Genomic DNA, 19,825 nt, shown 5'->3' on the forward strand with positions numbered 1-19,825 from the left:
ATCTTAGATCTACTGAACGTTCACTTTTCGGTCTTGACCGCCAAAACGGTATTTTCTGGACAAAACATTATCCAGAAAGTGTATGTACATTTTCTGGTCGGTCTTAAAAAATATTTTGCCCTATAAATAGGGTTACCATAATTTATTAAGGCCAAATCCGGACAGGGGTAGTCCAAGGGGTTGTAGAAAATGTAAAATGTGAATTTGACTGTGCTGCTACCTCTACATTACATGTACATATTATATGCGAAATGCTTAGTCTGTACTGGGCCCAGGGATAGGATGCTCTCCATCTGTTCTTCTTTCGTACTTTTCAGAAGACATAATTTTTTGACAAGTGGCTTGTCATTTTTTCTTTTGTCATGGAATTCGGAACATGACATTACATAATTTGCTTTAATATTGAGAAGCTCCTTTACAACAGGCAGAGATAATCTTCCTCTTTCAGCCGTCCATATAAAATTCATAATCGAAAAATACGTTCAGTAGGAGCCGAAGTACCAGGCAGACAAAATATAAATTCTACTATTTTAAAAATATTCGTAAAGGAAACGCTGCTTTTAGAAAATGCTTAAAATATTTCTTGCCATTTGTCTGAGTGCTTGGGGTTTGTTCCTTAGGTAGTAAAGGCCATTTAGGTATCAGCTTTTTTAGGACTTGGAGAAGTGACGAGCGCTCATCAAATAATTCATCCATATTGACTGAATGCTGCACAACGCTGATTATAGTTAAAGCGCTCTTTTCCATATCTTTCCAGGTAGCCTTGTAGCCTTAACCATTTGATTTACCACAGAATGAAATTTCCCGCCGTTGGACCAAGTATTTTCCATTTTTTTTTTAGTAAAGAAAAAAATCCGGACATTTCTCATATCCGGACATGTCTTTCAAATCCGGACTGTCCGGACGAAATCCGGACGTATGGTAACCCTACCTATAAAGGACTTTAACGATGCAAAGCAGCCAAGCAGGACAAAAATGCCTTTGATTAAAAAACAATTTTAATTTTAAAGCTTTGTACTTAGTTGATGTAATATATAGTTGTCAAGTCGCAAGTTACATATGCAGATACCAATCGTAAACTAACCAGAAATATATGATAAAACCTCTAAAATATACACGTGAACGATACGTGACATGAAGTTAGGACTTAATTGATTTATTAAACATACCAGCCTATCAATCTTCATTTTTTCCTCAGTTTATAGCTACGTTTAGTCTTTATGGCACTCGCCTAACCGGTTTTTGCATTTGAATGTCATCTGTGACATCAAACACTCTGTATAATTACATAACCTCCAACCGAATAGTGGCGTCTACATTTATTACATTAATAACTAGTTTTTTTTAAGTGCTTAATATGATTTCAGTCTGCGGTACCGCAGTTAGTATAGTACCAGCGAGCCTTAGCTGACCGGTAGCTTTCGATACTGCGTCAGTAAGTTTTCGACGCGCTCTTTCGCGGGTACTACTATCCTGAAGGTACTGCCGTCCGTGGTGCGTATTCCTCAATCAAATTTTCGTCAAGTTAATGCAATAGTTATGTTTCGTGATTATATTGTTATGGACATGGATGTGTTAGTAGCTACTGACTTGGGTCAAGGTAACCTTTTTTTCGATTTTATGTTAATTATTTGATTATTCATGGTTTTTATAATGTATTCTTTGCTTTTTTAATTAGTGGTAACCGTCTCCGAATTGTTTCACAACTTTCGACCAAAATTCTACAAATGCATTGGTTTTATCAACGTTTGACCCACAATTTTGAATAATATTTTCTTAATTAATTATTCAAGAAATGTGTCTGATCTTTAAATAAACTTTTCACGACTCAGCTAGACGAAAAGCTCATTAATTTTCGTCCATAGTCGTTTTTCTGTATTTTTTTTAACTTAATATTAATTACTTTGTTTTCAATTTGATGAGCTTGTTTTTGTGAAACGTTTGTTATTGAAATATTTCCTTATTAGTTTCCTCCAAGTTTTTAAGTTAAATTTTGGTAGATTAGATTATGTTGAGGTTTGCATCCCTTTCATGTTTCGCTTTCATCACTTTTTTAATGACAATTCTAGAATTCCAATATTTTTTATGTTTGCGTATAATCTAGATAGGTTAATCTAGATAGGTTTCTTCTTCTTTAAGTCAGTCTCCCACTTGGAGGTTGGACATCATCATCACTACCTTTACTATATCTACCGCTGCCCTGAAAAGTTCTATGGACCCGCATTTAAACCAGTCCTTTCAATCTTTGCAACCATGACAATCTCCTTCTTTCTATACTCCTTCTTTCTCTTATAGAATAGAAATATGCTTTATTGCCACTGAAAATTTTTACAATTTTATGGACAAAGCTTACATACAGTCAAAATAAAAACATAATATAAATAACAAATAACAACTACAATTTACTAAAATTAGATAAATCGTCAATAATGTACAGTATAAAATATAAAAGCAAGACAAAAACAATTTATTGCAAAATTTATATAAATTGCAAATTGAACATACAACAAATAAAATAAAATAGGTACAACATAAGGAACTGACAAATTTATGCTACTGCGTATGAAACCCAATTTTCTTAGTTAATTGATGGATTCGACCGTTACTTGATAGAAGTTCATTTTATCTAACAATAAAACACTGAAAACGTTTGTTTTCTATACTTCCACAAAATTTATTATAACTAAGTGACTACAGCTGTTTCGGCAGAGTGCCTTTCTCAAGTGATATAGTTTACAATGTGTTTGCCTTTTTAAGTCTTCAACTGAAGAGGTTGAGGAGTGGGGAGCTGTTTGTCTCGAGTTGGTCATTCAGAATTATATCTGTATTTTTCAGTTTATTAATTTCCATAGATTCTTAGTTATTCATTGAGAAATTCTTCTATTGAATAATATGGTCTTTTGGATTGATAGGCTTTTGTCATTTTACGGAACTTAGGGAAAGATGTTGCAGATTTAAGTTGTAACGGAAGATGATTGTACAGTTTGTTTGCGGAATATAATATAGATTTCTTTACTAACTCAGTGGATGGAATCGGTAAATAAATATCAAAGATTGAATTTCTGGTAGAGTAAAGATGATTGGGCCTTGATGGAAAGACATGAAGGTGTTTACGAATTAAACAAACCGTTTCTAGAATATATAAAGGTGGAAGTGTTAAAATTTCGTGATCTCTGAAGTAACTTCTGCAATGTGTAGATCTTCTGAGGCCAAACATATATCTTATTGCCCTTTTTTGCAATCTAAAAATGACATCAAATTGAGCAGCTGTACTAGAACCCCAAAAAGGAAGACCATATCGAAGATGAGACTCGAACAACGAAAAATATGTTATTTTAGAAGATGCTAAATTGAGTTTCCTTGAGACAGATCTGATTGCATAGCAAGCTGAGGCGAGTTTCTTACTTAACGAATCGATATGAAGGGACCATTTGAGGTTGCTGTCTAAAAAAATACCAAGAAATTTTACAGAATCAACGGTAATGATCTGGCTGTTATTAAGAGGCAAAGGTTGAAGAGCTCCTTTATATGATAATGCTACTGTTTTATTTACGTTAAAAGAGAGTAAATTAGAGTCAGACCAGGTCTTTATCGTCAGTAGATCTGAAGTTATAGTTTCATGAAGAGATGCAATAGTTGAGTTGCTCCAAGTGATACTGGTATCATCAGCAAAAAGAAAAATTTTTCCATTGATTTTTAAATTAGTGATGTCATTTATAAAGATAAGGAACAGTAGAGGACCCAATACTGAACCTTGTGGTACTCCACATACAATGTTTTTGAGACTAGAGTCAGTATCATTTGCTCTAACTAGTTGTTTCCTACTATTCAAGTAGGACTGGCACCAATTCAAAGAAATACCACGAATTCCATAGAAATTTAGTTTTGTAATTAAGCTGTCGTGATTTACACAATCAAAAGCTTTGGCATAGTCGCAGAAAACAGTGGCAGTATAAAGATTATTGTTTAGTGTTTGGTAAACCTCATGTAGTACAGAAAACATGGCATCAGTGGTACATTTATTTGTTAAAAAGCCGAACTGATTTTGTGGTAAAATGTTGTTATCAACGATTAAGGACATAAGTCGAGTTTTAATGAGTCTCTCAATAATTTTGGAGAGCACCGGTAGTAAGGTAATAGGTCTATAGTTGCAGGCATCAGATTTTTCGCCACCCTTATGAAGAGGAATAATAATGGCTGTCTTTAGGCACTCTGGAAATTTACCTTTTTCGAAGGAATCATTAATTAGTGAGAGGAGGATTTCCAACACATTTTCTGTGAGATTAGAGAAAATTCTTATAGATAGTCCATCAGTACTACAGGATAATTTACTTTTGATACTATCGATTGTTTGGATCAGTTCAGAGTTATCGACTGGTCGTAAAAAGAATGAATTCGAGACCTTTCTTGAATTAGGAAGATAGGAAATGGGATCTTGTTGCGGTAAAATTGTTGATCTTATATTTTTACTCACATTAACGAAGTAGTCGTTTAGACTTTCAGGATTTGGAAGGGAAAATGATTGAGCTGTGTGAGTTTTATTTCGAAGATCGTTTATTATAGACCAAGTTTCTTTTGCAACAATTTTAGAGCTTCCCAGACGATTTTGATAATAGGCTTTTTTAGCTGACCTGACAAGTTTTAGATATGTTGTCCTGTACTTCAAGATATATTCAGTGACAGCAACATTGGTAGTAAATTTCTTGATGTATAGTAGTGAACGCATATTCTTAGCTGATATGCGAACATGTTATGTTTCCCTGTATTATCAGTCTTAACATTTCATATGGCTGTCCCCTCATTATGTGTCCGAGACATTGTAACTTTCTGTTTGTTATTGTGTTATTTCGTATTATTTGCCCATTTCTCTTCTATGTTCGTTTTCTTCTGTATCTATGTTATTCTAAGCATCCTTCTGTAGCACCACATTTGAATTGACTGCAGCTTATTTAGTGTTCTTGTTTCAGTGTCCAGAAAGCACGTAGCATCTCAGAGCCCTTAGTTTCGGCCCTAATCTAATAGTTTCTATTGCAGAGAATTATTTTCATTTTTACAAACGCATTTTTTGCTAGTTCTATCCTGGCCCTTATTTCTGTTGTTTGATCATTATTTTCTCAAATCCAGATTCCAAAGTATTTGTATTTATCAACCCTTTCTGTCTGTACTTTTCCCAAATGTATGTTTTTGCGTACCTATTTGTTTTCTTAGTTATTATCATATTTGTATGTTCAGTCTTTTTATATTCATTTGCAGTCCATAATTTTTACAGAGAGAGTTTTTTTGTTTAGCAGTAGTTGGAGTTGTTCAATTTCACTAATTTCACACCCAAGTAAAATTCTGTTGAGAATCATCAAGTGTCGCATGCAGACATACCTGGATAGACAAATACCACAAGAACAGGCAGGCTTCGTGAAGGGTAAAGGCACAAGGGAGCAAATTCTTAATATGCGACAACTTATTGAGAAAGCACGAGAATTCAAAATTTCGATGATCATCTGCTTTCTGGATTATTAGAAGGCATTTGACTGTGTAAACTGGACAGTTTTGTGGAAGGTTCTACATGAGATGGGGGTTCCTGATATCTGTCAGCTCTGGTGAAAAGCCTATATGAGAACATTGAAACCAGAATAAGAATTGAAAACCATAAGTCCGATCATTTTAAAATAGGTAGAGGAGTCCGACAAGGATGTATTCTATCTCCAAGCATTTTTAATTTCTATGGGAATATATAATGAGAAAAGCACTCGACAAATGGAGTGGCGGTATTTCTATCGCAGGAAAGAAGATCTCATATCTCAGATATGCAGATGATACAACATTAATAACTGCATCCGAGGAAGAAATGTCCAGCCTGCTGCAGCTAGTGGAAGCCGAAAGCAATAGATGTGGTCTCAAGATCAATAAACAAAAAACAAAAATTATGATAGTAGATTATTCAAATTCACTTCAGACAACAGGAGCCTTAGACCAGGTTGAAGTGGTTAACGAGTTCATTTATCTAGGATCCTACATCAGTAATACAGGATCTTGTGAAACAGAAATACGTAGGAGAATAGGCATGGCCAAAAACACTATGAGTCGATTATCGAAAATCTGGAAAGATCGCTCCTTGTCGAAGAACACCAAAATAAGATTAGTACGTGCCTTAATTTTTCCCATATTTAATTACGAATCCGAAACATGGACAATGAAATCGGACGACAGAAAAAGGATTGAAGCCTTTGAAATGTGGTGCTGGAGAAGAATGCTTCGGATCTCATGGACGGAACACAGAACAAATCACTCAATCCTCCAAGAGCTTAATATTCAGACTCGACTTTCCTTTATTTGCCTCTCCACCGTCTTAAAAATTTTCGGCCATATTGCAAGAAGAAGTGATGATAATCTTGAGAGACTTATAATTTCGGGAAACGTTGAAGGGCGCAGAAGTAGAGGTCGCTCACCTACTCGATGGATGGATCAAGTACAGAAAGCCAGTGGAAAAACATTCTCTGAATCCACGAGGGAAGCTCAGGACAGAAGCCGATGGAAAGAGATAGTTGCTCGTATTGTAGGAAATCACGACACTCAGCATTGAGCAAACGACTGAGGAGGAGGAGGAGTTGTTCAGCAGAGCTTACCATAATTACGGTGTCATCTGCATATTTTATGTTGTTAACAGTACTTCCGTTAATTATTAGTACTTCACTTTCAAATAGTAATGGCTCTTAAAAAATAGATTGAACAGTCATCATCATGAACAGCTATTCCATTCATCGTCGGAAGTAAGCCTCCCTTAGGTGTGTCATTTATTTATGTTCGTTGTTTTTTACACCCAGTCGTGGCCAGCCATTCGCTTGGTACCACCAGTCCATCTGGTTGAGGTCTGCATCTGCGTCTCTTCATTCGTCGCTATTCAAGAATTTGCTTCGTCCAACGGTTGTCTTCCATTCTTCCTATGTGTCCTACCAGTTCCATTTTAACATGGAAATCTTTTGGATCACATTTTGTTACTTTTATTGTCTTTCTTTGTATTTCTTTTCTTTTTTTTTTGTTTTGCAAATGGGACAAATTTTCGATGGTCGCATGTGCTAGGTTATACCATTATAGGTGAATTTTAACACATAGCGATTAGATGTTCAAGTTGCGCCATGGTACGATTTATTTTATGAGAATTTGAAATTATTGATATTGCTGTATTGTGGTAATGTGGTATCTACGGATAAATATTTGTAAACAGTTGAGAATGTTGATTGGGCAACTCCTTTGATGTCATCTAGATCTAGACCAAGCACATCCATATATTTTTTTAAAATGCTTTTTTTGTATGTTACTCCAATCAATTAGAAATTTTTCTCTTCCAAAAGAATTCACTGTCTGAAAATATTGCTTAATCTATGAGATCCAGTGGTATCTGTTCTTATTTACTAAATTATCTTCTGAAGTAAATTTCAGCAAACAAATGATAGGAAGTCTCAAATCATGCGATAGCTTGATGAGCCAATTTAAAGAAGTTCCAAAATAATGAATGAAATCTGACAACATAATCAGGTTTATTAATACTAAGATGTAAATGCATTGGCTTTACGTTTGACCCACAATTTTGAATAATATTTTCTTAATTTAATTCAAAAAATGTGTCTCATCTTTAGATAAAGTTTTCACTGCTAGACGAAAAACCAATTAATTTAGTATTTATTTATAGTCTGGGCTGATTATCGGAGAATAGGCCATTTTTGGGAAAAGTTATTTACCAGCAATTTTATTGCTTTAATCGAATTATAAGATCCTAAATATTAATAATATAGGTATGCAAAGTCTTCAGATAGTGTGCTACTTTTTTTTATAAACAAAGTGGCGCCCGAAAATCGTGTTTTTTTCAATTATTACTCTATAACTCCGAAGATTTTAATTTTACAACAAAAACTCTCAAATAAAAATTCACCGTGATTAAATTCTGCATTTCTGCGGAAAATGCGGGTTTTTTTAACAAAATCTTTAATTTGCAAATAAAGTTTTAGATAAGTAATTATCTACCAATATTTAAATAAGTTGGTGACTTAGGGCCGGTATTTCCAACCTCACTTAAGCCAAAGCTTACTTTAAGCCTTTGCTTAAGCTTAGATGCCTGTATTTCCACTTCAATTTGAGGCTTAAGCCTAGGCTTAAACCAAATAATTTTAAGGGCCGGTATTTCCAACCTCACTTAAGCCAAAGCTTACTTTAAGCCTTTGCTTAAGCTTAGATGCCTGTATTTCCACTTCAATTTGAGGCTTAAGCCTAGGCTTAAACCAAATAATTTTAAGCTCGCGAGGGAGTTGGTTTAAGCCTTTGCTTAAAATTTGTTTTCTGTTTTTTTGAGGTTATTTCTATAGATTATTAATTAGAAAGTTATTTTGAAAACCAACTTTTGAGTAATAACGTTATTAGTAGATTATTAAATAATAATCTATTAATCTATTAACTTATTAACCGTAATAACGATTATTAAAATTTTTACTACTTTTGGAAGGTGTAGGCACATGAAAATTATTTATTTCTGCAATGCTTGGTAGGTATTGGAATATATCCAATAAACAAAATTACAAAGACGGATCTATCGCTTATGCAAAATAACAATAAAATATAACCAGAGAAAATATAAACTAACAACACATGTACCATGTACACAAAATTAAGTGAAGTAATTGACATTGATATTGATAAGATGGCAATATAAAATTAAACGTCAACAGTAGTGGTTTTTACCTCAGAACAGTTAGTTCTGGCATTTTGACGTATTCAGAGGTACCAAACCAATTAACTTTACAGTTGAGCATCAGTTTAGTTAGGAAATGATGGAAATACGGCATCCGGCTTAAGCTTCTCCTTAACTTTTGACACAGGCTTAGCTAAGCAAAAGCTTAAGTAGCTATTGAAATACCGGCCCTAAGCTCTCGCAGGAGTTGGTTTAAGCCTTTGCTTAAAATTTGTTTTCTGTTTTTTGAGGTTATTTCTATAGATTATTAATTAGAGAGTTATTTTGAAAACCAACTTTTGAGTAATAATGTTATTATTAGATTATTAAATAATCTATTAATATATTAATTTATTAATCGTAATAACGATTATTAAAATTCTTACTACTTTTGGAAGGTGTAGGCACATGAAAATTATTTATTTCTACAATGCTTGGTAGGTATATTTATTTTACAAAAATAAACTTACATTCGAATTTGACATTTTAAGGAATATATCAACAAAATTACAAAGACGGATCTATTGCTTATGCAAAATAACAATAACAATATAACCAGAGAAAATATCGACAATAAAATAAACTAATAACACATGCACCATGTACACAAAATTAGTGAAGTAAATGACATTGATACCGATGACAAGATAAAATTAAACGTCAACAGTAGTGGTTTTTACCTCAGAACAGTTAGTTTTGGCATTTTGACGTATTCAGAGGTACCAAACCAATTGACTTTACAGTTGAGCATCAGTTTAGTTAAGGAAATGATGGAAATACGGCACCCGGCTTAAGCTTCTCCTTAACTTTTGACACAGGCTTAGCTCAGCAAAAGCTTAAGTAGCTATTGAAATACCGGCCCTTAAAAGCCTTCTTGGTTTAGATTATAGTTCCAGAAGCTGATGAAAATTAAACGAATATTTTAGCAACAATTCAATTGTTAATTAATAATTTACGGTCGCAATAATAACCAAAATAATTATGATACACTGATCAAACTTTGAAATCTTATAAATATGAGATGCCTATTTAACATTTTGTCGACAAAATATAAATTTTTTATTTTTTTGGCATAATCTTAAATGTTAAAAAAAATAGTTATAAACAAATTAACGTTTAAAAATGAATAACCATTTTCAATTTCGTTGCAAAACGAAAATACAGCCGAACCATATTCCAGTCCAATCAGAGAGTGCTGCAAGCACCTCTACCGGTTTCGAAACTTATTAGTCTCTCATCAGGAGGCACATATGCTGCTCTCCCCGATCCAACCAAAACAAACCCCAGCGTGCAGTCCCGAATTGCAACGAACGAAATGGCATAGATGCCCTAGCGGCAACTGCTAGCAAAATACTAAGTTTTCACTCTAGTGGCATATAACATATCCCACCAGAATGAAAACAATGGGAACCTTCTCTGGTTACACCTCCGAGGCTTCTACAATTTGCAAGCCATACGGATGCTGAGACTAAGGAAGATGAGGGAATTCTACAATTTACAATTCACGTCACATCTGCTCAGCGCGGTAAAGTTCCAACGAGACTGGTTCCCTTCATACTCCACACAGAGTAAATGTAAATCAAAACTGAATAACCATTTTCAATTTCGTTGCAAAACGAAAATACAGCCGAACCATATTCCAGTCCAATCAGAGAGTGCTGCAAGCACCTCTACCGGTTTCGAAACTTATTAGTCTCTCATCAGGAGGCACATATGCTGCTCTCCCCGATCCAACCAAAACAAACCCCAGCGTGCAGTCCCGAATTGCAACGAACGAAATGGCATAGATGCCCTAGCGGCAACTGCTAGCAAAAGACTAAGTTTTCACTCTAATGGCATATAACATATCCCACCAGAATGAAAACAATGGGAACCTTCTCTGGTTACACCTCCGAGGCTTCTACAATTTGCAAGCCATACGGATGCTGAGACTAAGGAAGATGAGGGAATTCTACAATTTACAATTCACGTCACATCTGCTCAGCGCGGTAAAGTTCCAACGAGACTGGTTCCCTTCATACTCCACACAGAGTAAATGTAAATCAAAAATGAATAACCATTTTCAATTTCGTTGCAAAACGAAAATACAGCCGAACCATATTCCAGTCCCATCAGAGAGTGCTGCAAGCACCTCTACCGGTTTCGAAACTTATTAGTCTCTCATCAGGAGGCACATATCTTGCAAATTGTAGAAGCCTCGGAGGTGTAACCAGAGAAGGTTCCCATTGTTTTCATTCTGGTGGGATATGTTATATGCCATTAGAGTGAAAACTTAGTCTTTTGCTAGCAGTTGCCGCTAGGGCATCTATGCCATTTCGTTCGTTGCAATTCGGGACTGCACGCTGGGGTTTGTTTTGGTTGGATCGGGGAGAGCAGCATATGTGCCTCCTGATGAGAGACTAATAAGTTTCGAAACCGCTAGAGGTGCTTGCAGCACTCTCTGATTGGACTGGAATACGGTTCGGCTGTATTTTCGTTTTGCAACGAAATTGAAAATGGTTATTCATTTTTGATTTACATTTACTCTGTGTGGAGTATGAAGGGAACCAGTCTCGTTGGAACTTTACCGCGCTGAGCAGATGTGACGTGAATTGTAAATTGTAGAATTCCCTCATCTTCCTTAGTCTCAGCATCCGTATGGCTTGCAAATTGTAGAAGCCTCGGAGGTGTAACCAGAGAAGGTTCCCATTGTTTTCATTCTGGTGGGATATGTTATATGCCATTAGAGTGAAAACTTAAATTAACGTTTCTCAGAAAGTTTTTATTATATTGTAATTTTAAAAAATAGCTAGAATGTCATTTCAAATATCTTGAAAATGAATGCTTTAAAACTTTTTTGCAACCATTTACAACAAAGTTATGAAACAGCAAAGTAAACATACGATTACTACGGTGTTTATATATTTTTTAATTCTTTCAAAGCGTAGAAGTGAGTATAATGTACAAGCTAACTATTTACAAAAAAATATCGATTATCAATTTAATGGTTATATTTTAATTAAAGATTATAAATATATTTTTTTTTGTAATTTACACGCGCGAAAGTAGAATAATACAGCACTGTAGCTAAAATTTTCACTCGGAGCGACGACCGGCCGCGCGAGACGTACACTTTTATAAATAATGTATGCTGCGTGTCAGTCGCTTCGAGTGAACATTTTGGCTCCGACTCTGTATCAGGCCTACTTTTGAGCTAAAAATTACAAAAAAAAGTATTTTTAATCTTTGATTAAAATATAACCATTGCACTAATTTTTGACATTCTTTGTGAGTAATTAGATTGTACCATAGACTCACTTTTAAGCTTTGAAACAATTAAAACAAATTATAAACAACGAAGCAATCGTATATTTATTTTGCTGTTTCATAACTTTTTTGCAAGTGGTTGGAAAATTTTTTTAAAGCATTCATTTTCAAGACCTATGAAATACGCATTTTAAGTATTTTATAAAATTAGAATATAATAAACAATTTCTGAGAAATGTTAATTTTTTTATAACAATTTTTTTTAACATTTAAAGATTATGCGAAAAAATGAAAAATTTATATTTTGTCGACAAAATATTAAATAGGCATCACACCTTTATAATTTTTCTAAGTTTGATCAATGTCTCATGATTATTTTGGTTGTTATTGCGGCTGTAAATTGTTAATTAACAATTGAATTGTTGCTAAAATATTCGTTTCATTTTCACCGGCTTCTGCATTAATAATCTATACCAAGAAAGCTTTTATTTCACCAAGCTATATAATTATTGATAAATAATTATTGGCCCAAAAAATTTATTTGAAAATTCGACATTTTATTGGGAAAAACCACATTTTCCGAGGAAAATTTTCGTCGGAGCAAATCGGAAAAAACATGCTTCTATGTAGAATTAAATTGGGGTGAATTTTTATTTGAGTGTTTTTGGTGTAAAGTTAAATTCTTCGGAGTTATAGAGCAATAATTGAAAAAAATACGATTTGTCGGCGCTATTTTGTTTATAAAAAAAGTAGCACACTATCTGCGGACTTTGCATACCTATATTAATAATATATAGGATCTTATAATTCGATTCCAGCAATAAAATTGCTGGTAAATAACCTTTCTTTGTATTTTACTAATTAGACCAGCGTATTATAACTATTTTTTTTCAAAATTTAAAGATTATGCAAGAAAAAGAAAAATTTATATTTTGTCGATAAAATATTAAATAAGCATCTCATCTTTATAATCTTTATAAGTTTGATCAATGTATCATGATTATTTTGGTTATTATTGCGATAGTAAATTGTTTATTAATAATTGAATTGTTGCTAAAATATTCGTTTAATTTTCACCGGCTTCTGGAATTACAATCTATACCAAGAAAGCTTTGATGTCACTAAGTTATTTAATTATTGATTAATAATTACTTACCTAAAACTTTATTTGAAAATTAGAGTTTTCGTTAGGAAAACCCGCATTTTCCGAGGAAAATTTTCGTCGGAGGAAATCGTGAAAAACAAATCTCTATGCAGAATTTAATTGCGGTGAATTTTTGTTTGGGTGTTTTTGTTGTAAAGTTAAAATTTTCGGAGTTATAGAGAAATAATTGAAAAAATACGATTTGTCGGCGCCATTTTGTTTATAAAAAAAGTAGCACACTATCTGCGGACTTTGCATACCTATATTATTAATATATAGGATCTTATAATTCGATTCCAGCAATAAAATTGCTGGTAAATAACTTTTCCATGAATTTTGCTAATTAGCCCAGAGTATTAGTATTTTATTAATACTAAATTAGGTACTTTGTTTTCAATTTAATGAGCTTGTGTTTACAAAATTGTTGTTATTGAAATGTTTCCTCAAGATTTTTTAAGTTCAATAGTAGATTAGATTATACTCAGGTATGCATTCCTCTCTATTCATATTTCGCGCTCACTATTTTTTATGGCAACTCTAGATTTCATTATTTATTATAAAATATAGATATACAGACATTTATTGTTTTTAAAAACTATACTATATTAATCCAAAGTAAGTTATCAATCGAAGTAGCACAGAAAACGACAATAAACATCGTTCCCATACCACCAGATTGACAACAGGTGGAATACTTTCTTTGGTTACAACCTCCCGAGATTTTCAAAATTTATAAATCAAACAGGATGCCGAGGAAATTAAGATGAGAGAATTTCAAATAATTCTTTGCAATCCGGAAAGGCCCAAAATGTTATGCCTGAGGAAATCGGAGAGAAGAGGATATGGAACTACTGATGAGGGGGAAAAGATCTCCGAAACCGGTATAGACTCTTCCTGCACTCTCCGATTTAACCAGAGTATTATGCAGCTGCTGCATTTTCGTGTTGCAAAGAAATTGAAAATGTTTATACATTTTTAATTCATTTACTCTTTTGTAGGAGTATTAAGGAATCTTTCTTGTTGGAACTTTTACCACGCTGAGCAGATGAGTTGTGAATTATTTAAAATTCTCTCATCTTAATTTCCTCGGCATCCTGTTTGATTTATAAATTTTGAAAATCTCAGAAGGTGTAACCAAAGAAACTATTCCACCTGTTGTCAATCTGGTGGTATGGGAACGATATTTATTGTCGTTTTCTGTGTTACTTCGATGGATAACTTACTTTGTTTTTCGGTAGATGGCTCTAGTTCATCCGTGACATTTCTTTCTTTAGAATAGAATAGAAATATGCTTTATTGTCATGAAAAATTTAACAATTTTATAGACAAAGCTTACAAGAATCATAAATAAGAACAATAACAAATAACAAATACAATTTACTAAAATGATATAAATCGTCTACATAAATAAAAATAATGAAGAGAAACAAAAAAAAAACAGTAACAATCTATTGCAAAATTTAAAAAAAAAATTGCAAATTGCATATTCTACCTTAAGAAATTTAATAAGTTAAGTTAAGCTGCTGCATATGACACTCAAATATAGATTAAGATTATACTTATAAATAAGAATACTGTACTTTCTTAGTTATTGGTTAAGAAACTCTGCTGTTGAATAATATGGTCTTTCAGATAAATAGGCTTTAGTCATTTTACGGAACTTGGGGAAAGATGTTGCAGATTTAAGTTGTAGAGGGAGATGGTTGTAAAGTTTTTTTGCAGAATATAATATAGATTTCTTTACTAACTCACTGGACGGGATCGGTAAATAGATGTCAAAGGTAGAATTTCTGGTGGAATAGTCATGTCTAGGTCTTGCTGAAAAGACATGTAGATGTTTACGAATTAAGCAAACAGTTTCTAAAATATATAAAGAAGGTAGTGTTAGAATCCTGTGATCTTTGAAGTAGCTTCTGCAATGTGTTGTTCTTCTGAGGCCAAACAGATATCTTATTGCTCTTTTTTGTAATTTAAAAATAACATCAGTTTGGGCAGCCGTACCAGAACCCCAAAAAGGGAGACCATATCGAAGATGTGTCTCGAACAAAGAAAAATATGTTATTTTGCAAGAGGCTAAATTCATTTCCTTCGAAACAGATCTTATTGCAAAGCAAGCTGAGGATAGTTTCTTGCTTAACACATCAATATGAAGGGACCATTTCAGATTGCTATCTAAAAAAATACCAAGAAACTTTACAGAATCAACGATACTGATCTGGCTGTTATGAAGAGGTAAGGGTTGAAGAGCTCCTTTATAGGACAATGCTACTGTTTTATCTACGTTAAAAGAGAGTAAATTTGAATCGGACCAAGATTTTATTGTAAGTAGATCAGAAGTTATAGTAGCATGAAGAGTTGCGATATTTGAGTTGCTCCAAGTGATACTGGTATCATCAGCAAAAAGAAAAACTTTTCCATCGATTTTTAAGCTAGTGATGTCATTAATAAAGATAAGGAAAAGTAGAGGACCCAATACTGAACCGTGTGGTACCCCACATACAACATTTTTGAGACTAGAGTCTGTATCATTTGCTCTAACCAGTTGTTTCCTATTATCCAAGTAAGATTGAAACCAGTTCGAAGAAATACCTCGAATTCCGTAGAAATCTAGTTTTTTTATCAAAATGTCGTGATTCACACAATCAAAAGCTTTGGCATAATCACAAAAAGCAGTGGCAGTGTGCAGATTATTGTTTAATGATTGATAAACCTCATGTAGTACAGAAAACATGGCATCTGTGGTACATTTATTATTTAAAAAGCCGAACTAATTTTGTGATAAAATATTGTTATCAACGAGAAAGGACATAAGTCGGGCTTTTATGAGTCTCTCAATAATTTTGGAGAGTACCGGTAGTAATGCAATAGGTCTATAATTGCAGGCATTTGATTTTTCACCACCATTATGAAGAGGAATAATGATGGCCCAAATTTTGAATCTTTGCAATTCGAAAAGGCCCAAAGTGTGATGCCTGGGGAAATCGGAGAGAAGAGGATATGTGACTACCGTTGAGGGGGAAAAGACCTCCGAAACCGGTATAGACTCTTCCTGTACTCTCCGATTTAACCAGAGTATTATGCAGCTGCTGCATTTTCGTGTTGCAAAGACATTGAAAATGTTTATACATTTTTAATTCATTTACTCTTTTGTAGGAGTATTAAGGAATCTTTCTTGTTGGAACTTTTACCACGCTGAGCAGATGAGTTGTGAATTATTTAAAATTCTCTCATCTTAATTTCCTCGGTATCCTGTTTGATTTATAAATTTTGAAAAAATAAACGATCTTCGAAATAAAACCCACACTGCTCAAACATTTTCCCTTCCAGACCCTGAAAATCTAAATTAATACTTTGTTAATGTGAGTAAAAATATTACATTAACTATTTTGCCACAACAAGATCCCATTTCCTATCTCCCTAATTCAAGAAAGGTCTCGAATTCATTCTTTATAAAACCAGTCGATAAATCTGAACTGATCCAAACAATCAATAGTATCAAAAGCAAATCTTCCTGTAGTACTGATGGTCTATCGATAAAAAAATTTTCTAATCTTCCAGAAAATGTGTTAGAAGTCCTCATCTCACAAATTAATGATTCTTTTGTGAAAGGTAAATTTCCAGAGTGCCTGAAGACAGCCATCATTATTCCTCTTCATAAGGGTGGTGAAATATCGAATACCTGCAATTATAGACCCATTGCACTACTACCGGTACTCTCCAAAATCATTGAGAGACTCATATAAGCCCGACTTATGTCCTTTCTAGTTGAAAACAACATTTTATCACAAAATCAGTTCGGCTTTTTAAATAATAAATGCACCACTGATGCCATGTTTTCTGTACTACATGAGGTTTATCAAGCACTGAACAATAATCTTCACACTACCACCGTTTTTTGTGACTACGCCAAAGCTTTTGATTGTGTAAATCACAACATTTTGTTAAAAAAACTAAATTTCTACGGAATTCGAGGCATTTCTTTAGATTGGTTCCAATCTTACTTGTATGATAGGAAACAACTGGTTAGAGCAAATGATACAGACTCTAGTCTCAAAAACATTGTATGTGGGGTACCTCAAGGTTCAGTATTGGGTTCTCTACTTTTCCTTATCTTTATTAAATGACATCACTAATTTAAAAATCGATGGAAAAATCTTTCTTTTTGCTGATGATACCAGTATCACTTGGAGCAACTCAAATATTGCAACTTTTCATGCTACTATAACTTCTAATCTACTTACAATAAAAACCTGATCTGACTCAACTTTACTCTCGTTTAACGTAGATAAAACAGTAGCATTGTCTTATAAAAAAGCTCTTCAACCCTTACCTCTTAATAACAGCCAGATCAGTACCGTTGATTCTGTAAAATTTCTTGGTATTTTTTTAGACAGCAACCTTAAATGGTCCCTCCATATCGATTTGTTACGGAAGAAACTCTCTTCAGCTTGCTATGCTATAAGATCTGTTTCGAATGAACTCAATTTAGCATCTTCCAAAATAACATATTTTTCTTTGTTCGAGTCATATCTTCGTTATGGTCTTCCTTTTTGGGGTTCTGGTACAGCTGCCCAATTCGATGTGATTTTCAAATTACAAAAAAGAGCAATAAGATATCTGTTTGGCCTCAGAAGAACAACACATTGCAGAAGTTATTTCAAAGATCACGGAATTGTAACCCTTCCATCTTTGTATATTTTAGAAACTGTTTGCTTAATTCGTAAACATCTACATGTCTTTCCACCAAGACCTAATCATGACTACTTCACGAGAAATTCTACGTTTGACGTCTATTTGCCGACCCCGTCCTCGGAGTTAGTAAAGAAATCGATATTATTTTCCGCAAAAAAAATGTACAACCATCTCCCCCTACAACTAAAATCGGCACCATCTTTCCACAAATTCCGTAAACTGACAAAAGCCTGCCTGTCTGAAAGACCATATTATTCAGTAGAAGATTTTTTTAGTCAATAACTAAGAAATTACAGTACCCTCTGCACAAGTAGTATTTTTAGCATTTTTTATCTATATTTGGGTGTCATATGCAGCAGCTTAACTTTTTAACTTTTAAACCTTTTTTATTAATTATTAGGTACACTATGTATTTGCAATTTATTTAAATTTTTGCAATTGATTATTTCTGTTTTAACTTCATTATATGGACGATTTATGTAATTTTAGTAAATTGGATTGTTACTGTTTTTTTTTGACTATTTATAAGCTTTGTCGATAAAATTGTAAAATTGTTCATGGCAATAAAGCATATTTCTATTCTATTCTATTCTATAAAGAAAGTATTCCACCTGTTGTCAATCTGGTGGTATGGGAACGATATTTATTGTCGTTTTCTGTGTTACTTCGATGGATAACTTACTTTGTTTTTCGGTAGATGGCTCTAGTTCATCCGTGATATTTCTTTCTTTGCAATTCGGAAAGGCCCAAAGTGTGATGCCTGGGGAAATCGGAGAGAAGAGGATATGGGACTACTGATGAGGGGGAAAAGACCCCCGAAACCGGTATAGACTCTTCCTGCACTCTTCGATTTAACCAGAGTATTATGCAGCTGCTGCATTTTCTTGCTGCAAAGAAATTGAAAATGTTTATACATTTTTTATATTAAACCAGTTTTATAGCGCTATACGCCTTTTCGTTCCTAGTCGCCACCCCTTTCTATTGCGGCAGTCTTCCTCTCTTGGAAAGTCCCTTCATCCATGTGGTTGCTGGTCTTCCATGTGTTCCTTTTTCTGTGAGGGTCCATTCTAACAATTTTTCGGGGGTTCTTCTTTCCTCCATTCATCTTACCCGTGCCATACTAGTTGTTGTCTTTCGATGACATCTATGATTGTTCTTCCTATTCTCATTTTGTTGTCTAATGTCGTAGTTTCATGTGATCTGATCTACATAGATCTTCTTACTGATCTCCTCCAAAATTCCATCTCAGTGGGTAGTAATTTAGCGTTGTACTTCTTCGCAGACTTCAGCTCCATAGCTTAATACTGGTTTGATATTGTGTTGTAAATTCGTTTTTTATTTTCCGTTCTTATATTTTTTATGACACAGTACAGAATTCGAGGCTCCTGGCATCACCTGTCCTCCTTTTACTATCCTTTCTTTAATATTTTTTTTGTTTTGCCCTATACTCGTTAGTTTCATTCCCAGTGTGTGTGTATGAGAGAGAAAAAATGGCTTGGATGCGGGTCCGTTAGCCACAGATTTTTATTTTATTTTTACCTCAATTTATTAGTTTTGTTATATTTATACCTATTTTACTTAAATGACTATATTTGTTTCTCTCAAGTAGTTAATGAGTAACTTAAATATTTCCATTTTATGACAACTTATTAGATATTTTATACTAATTGGAAAATGAACTTGTGTTTGTCGTAAATTATAATATAATTGATTTATATATCTCTCGTTAATTTTGCATTCAAAGAAAATATGGTTCAAATCTCTAATCGAAACATTATCACAAAAACAGACTGATGAATTAACTATTCCAAATTTGTGAAGATGTGCCTCATATTTTCCGTGTCGAGTTTTTAATCTGACGATAGTAGAAATATCTTGCTTTGGCAGGTTATACTTAAATATGTATTCAGGTGGCGGAGGAAGTTCTTGATGTAAAGAGAAATATAAATTTTTTGATATGCTTGAAATATTTTTCCATTGTTTTTTCCATATTTTATTTATTCTAGCTTTGACGTCATTTATTGCAT

At 33.6% G+C, this 19,825-nt stretch overlaps 1 protein-coding gene across 8 annotated transcripts in view; it reads left to right on the plus strand.

The window, feature by feature from the left end:
- Positions 1–19,825, plus strand: part of LOC126892391 (hepatocyte nuclear factor 4-gamma) — a 465,924-nt gene that overhangs the window by 144,186 nt on the left and 301,913 nt on the right. Inside the window, exon 1 of one of the 8 annotated variants that reach the window (XM_050661916.1) lies at positions 1,384–1,600. The exons of the other annotated variants lie outside the window; for them this stretch is intronic. Coding sequence (XP_050517873.1) covers positions 1,540–1,600 — 61 coding nt within the window. The 5' untranslated portion in view covers positions 1,384–1,539. Of the gene's footprint in view, positions 1–1,383; positions 1,601–19,825 lie in introns of those variants that run through there. 8 annotated transcript variants of the gene reach the window in all.

Source organism: Diabrotica virgifera, chromosome 9, assembly GCF_917563875.1.
Source record: "Diabrotica virgifera virgifera chromosome 9, PGI_DIABVI_V3a".
Classification (NCBI taxonomy): domain Eukaryota; kingdom Metazoa; phylum Arthropoda; class Insecta; order Coleoptera; family Chrysomelidae; genus Diabrotica; species Diabrotica virgifera.